At 49.2% G+C, this 4004-nt stretch overlaps 1 protein-coding gene across 1 annotated transcript in view; it reads right to left on the bottom strand.

Moving 5' to 3' along the window:
* Positions 1–3365: 3365 nt before the first annotated feature.
* LOC126581257 (ATP-binding cassette subfamily G member 4-like) overlaps positions 3366–4004 on the bottom strand; it is a 7217-nt gene continuing 6578 nt past the window's right edge. Inside the window, exon 8 of the mRNA XM_050244785.1 lies at positions 3366–4004. This exon is cut by the window's right edge and continues 69 nt beyond it. Within this exon, the coding sequence (XP_050100742.1) occupies positions 3932–4004 (73 nt within the window). The 3' untranslated portion in view covers positions 3366–3931.

The raw sequence follows: 4004 nt of genomic DNA, 5'->3' as shown, positions 1-4004 counted from the left end.
GTCCAAACAGTCGAAAAGGGTGAACACACTCGCAGTTCAAGGGAACAACGAAGTGGATTGTGCAACATCCTAACGATCTTCAGGCCATCCGTCGTCCAACGCACTCGATTCGAACGTGATAAGCCGAGCATGGAGCCGCGTGTCAACAACGCGTGAGCTCGAGAGATGCGTCGCTTTGATGCAACCGGCGGCTCATCTCGCGCACCGCATCGATTGACGAGCGAATGGCACGTACCATGGCCACCCGGCCAGCGCCACGGCATCGACGAAGGGCACCCGGTGCGAGGCACCAGGGTGCGAGCGCGGTTAAGGGCAGCAGCGGCAGCAGCATATAGGCAAAACGCGCCCATTGGCCGATTGATTAAGCACGTTGGATATTCGTGATCCACTGGTCAGGCGCCACCTAGCCTGTCAGTCAACCAGCCTGCCAGTACCAAATCATGGCCACCGTGGCTGCGGCTACGGTTTGTACCGCTTTGAGGAGCTGAGTAATTGTTTTCATTTTAAATCACTCAATCTCAAGCACTAAGCACATTAACACACGACGCTGGGGGGAGCTTGATGTCAGGGGCATCCATCCATCGTTCCAAGTCTAATCGAAGAAACCGCGATCGATTTATCACGCGGATCTTCCCACCACCCCCTTGCGCGCGAACTCGTTTGTCTTGGGAGTGACCCATTTAAGCGCCCGCGGCACGCTTACGGTGCGACCAGGGACGATGACGACGGCGCCGGTTTGCTAGAACAAGAACGTGTTTGCAACCTGAAACCATTAATACCTCGCGTCCCTTCGCTAACCACAAAGCGCGTTGCGTTTTTACCTTCGATCGACGACAACGATTAGCGACGATCCACATCGGATCGATTACGCTTTAATCTAAACGTGTTAACCCGCCGCTTCTCAGTTCAACGAGGTGAGTCATATCGTGATCGTGATTCTAAACAAACGATATTACCAGGTCTAGGTCATGGTGTGATAAGATCCTCACTCTCCGGTACAGGTTTACTCGGCCATCGAAGGGCTCCTTGGTCAAAACAAACGCCCCGGGAGCACGGTGTGACGATTCGCGATAAGCTATCCGGATTTGGCAGGTTCGTGCGATGTTATCATAGCGACAAGCGATTGCCAGGCATTCCATTCATGGGCGCGTTGAATCACTTATCGGACAAGGTCAAGATCGCTTCGGCCACCGTTGGTCACCGATTTAGAAAACAGCTTCTGCTTCTTTATTCGGTTATCGTGGCGGTTCCGGTTGGTTGGCTGACCGGTTGCTTTTGCTGAGTGCCGGATATATGTGGCCATTCCGCTTCACAGCCTCAGGCGGCCATTATCCGGATCGACGTGGTCGCTTCTGTCTCTCTAGCGATTAATATCTAATTATCTCCCTTAATGGAGGGTCACCAACAACAACAAACGAATGAACCGTGTGTGGCAGGTGTTACTGTTTGTTCACCATCACCTCCCAGGCCTCCCACCACCACCAGCCTGGCGAACCGAATTGATGGATGTTTAATAACCGTTTCGGAGCGATTCAATCTGCACGCTAATGCTATGTTTCAGCGCATTAGGCCCTTGCCACCCGCCTTTCTGGTGTGATACCGATCGACGACCGGTCAACGCACGATCAACGAAGCGGATTCGGCTTTTCGCGTTGACCTTTTTTGGTCCACACGAGCCAGCGTAGGCCCCCGGCGGCCGGTAAGTGCCACCGCCAGAATGACTGGCAGCGAGCGCAAGCAACAAACTGTTGAATCATGCATGGAATCATCGAGTGGTCACCGAATCACCGATGGGTGGCGTCTGCCACGCGATTTGTGACTCGATCGTTTGCTTTTGGGTAATTTCACCATCGGTGCTCAAGAACACGTCAGATGGGCGTCCAACCGGTGACCATGCGGATCACTTTTAATGAAATGCAAAATGGCAAACGGACGAGAGTGAGACAGAAACCTCAGAACAACGACGTTGCAATCGTGAAATGAGGTAGCGGGCGTCGCGCTTCCGACCCTAAGCCCGTGATTATGCCCGTGAAAATGGCGCATCGTAATCGTGATGGCTCACTGAACAAAAAGATGCTTTGCCGCGTGATTTGATCGCTCGTTTAACCTTCCTATTAGCGACAATTATCTGCTCTAGGAGGGAGGGCCTTTTAGAGCTACTCATTCCGCCAGCGATCGTATCGGATTGTAACCTTTGCAAAACACAGGTGCTGAGGGTGTGCATTTAAAAGGGGATGCACGTCACTCAAACTGAATTGACCAAACACACCAAGGTGCACAGGATTTTGAGGTTTTCGGTCGTTGGATTGGTAAAAGCTACTTTGAATCCTTGGTAAAAATGTGCAACGCTATCCACGCGAGATCGATCTTGATGCCGCTTACGTCGCCATTCTTTACTACGTTCACTCAAGAATCCGTGAGGGGGTATTTCAACTTTTACAAAAAATTACATCCGTTTTGGGGAACGCAGGTTCGGTTGCAGTCGCGGTCGGATACGAAGAAGGTAAAGGAAAACCGGTCCGTGCACTCTTCGGTCGATGATGGCCAAGGTCTTCGAATTTATTCAAAGCGTGTACAGTGCGTGTAGGAAATGATTGCCGTTCGAAATACCTACAGTTATCGCTGTCGCTGTCGATGAAGGTGTCGAGTACCTTTGCAGCGTGCTCCAGAGTTGTTTCGAACGTTCGAGTCCTGCTCGACGACGTCGATTCAGTTCTATACGAAATGCCACTTCCTAGCGGGACTTCGATAAAGTTCCGTTGGTACGTAATAAACGATTCCGGATTTGGGATTTTGGTCGTTGGCAGGATAAATCCTTTGAAAGATGCCGAAGCAGGAAAGAAGCATTGGAAGGGGAACTTTGAGTGTGTAAGAACCCGAATTAAGTGTTTTAGTTGCTGCATTTACTTGATGCAACGTGTAAGTGTGTGATTTTGTTGAGCACGTTGCCGTTACCTTTCCCATAAATTAAACCAAAAAAACACTCTGATTTCAAGACAAAATTTAGAGCAAAAAACAATGTTTGAAATGGATTTGGATTTTCTGCACTTAATTTTCCCGATTTTCCACGATTTCCCCGACTTTTTTTATAGGAAAAACCGTAAATTCAGCATTTTATGGTAAGTTTGAACCACGCGGTGCTTTAGCGGTAAAAATGAGAAGCTCGATTTGAATCGACCGTTTTTTTAAAGCGAAACCGTTATGGCTGGCGCGGCAAATGCATTTGATGGCTGCTCAAATTCGTAGAAAATCGAAAAAATCGGAGGATTTTTTTTGTCTAAAAATTGATGCACGGTGCCCACTCAGAGCATTCATTGACACAGACAAAGGGCTGGATTAGCGATAAATAATAAAAAGGCAGTAAATTTCAGGGATCAAAGGATAATCATTTATTAACTATCAATAACTAATGGCAACTAACATGCTGTGAACCTTCTTCCCTCCATCAAACTATCGATAAATGCTTCCTACGACCTAAGGACTGTTATGTTACGAGCCCCACGCTCCTGGACCACTATTTACAGGTTAAAAATGAGCAAGAAAATGCACAACGATAGCCGGAGGGGCTGCATCTCGATCGAACGGGGCGGACCGTGATAAGATATGGCTGGGAACAACAATGGAATCGCGGAGCTGCGCGCCGCGTGTTTTTTTGGTGAACTGCTCTCCACTTCCCTTTTTTGGCATTCAAGGCTCCGCTGGCCGATAACGCCTGGTATACAGAAATCACATCCTATGCTTGCTATTCTTTCGATCACATGAACCACAGACACACATACACGCAGAGACGTGCAGCATTCGCTACCAAAGAACCGACCGATGATCGGATGGGTTTTTGGTAGGGCAAACAGGAACTGTACGAAGCTGGGTGGGAACCATTTTGGGGGTCGGTAAATGGCGGTGAAAATGCTGTCTCGGCATTTCGCAGGATTTACCGCACCGATACGACCTTCCATCGAAGGCAGAAGTAACATAGGACGCGGACGAACAGCAGCGTGAAACAG

This window comes from Anopheles aquasalis, chromosome 2 (genome assembly GCF_943734665.1).
Source record: "Anopheles aquasalis chromosome 2, idAnoAquaMG_Q_19, whole genome shotgun sequence".
Classification (NCBI taxonomy): domain Eukaryota; kingdom Metazoa; phylum Arthropoda; class Insecta; order Diptera; family Culicidae; genus Anopheles; species Anopheles aquasalis.
Note: the sequence above shows the minus strand (reverse complement) of the source record. Positions and strands in the feature narration are given on the sequence as shown.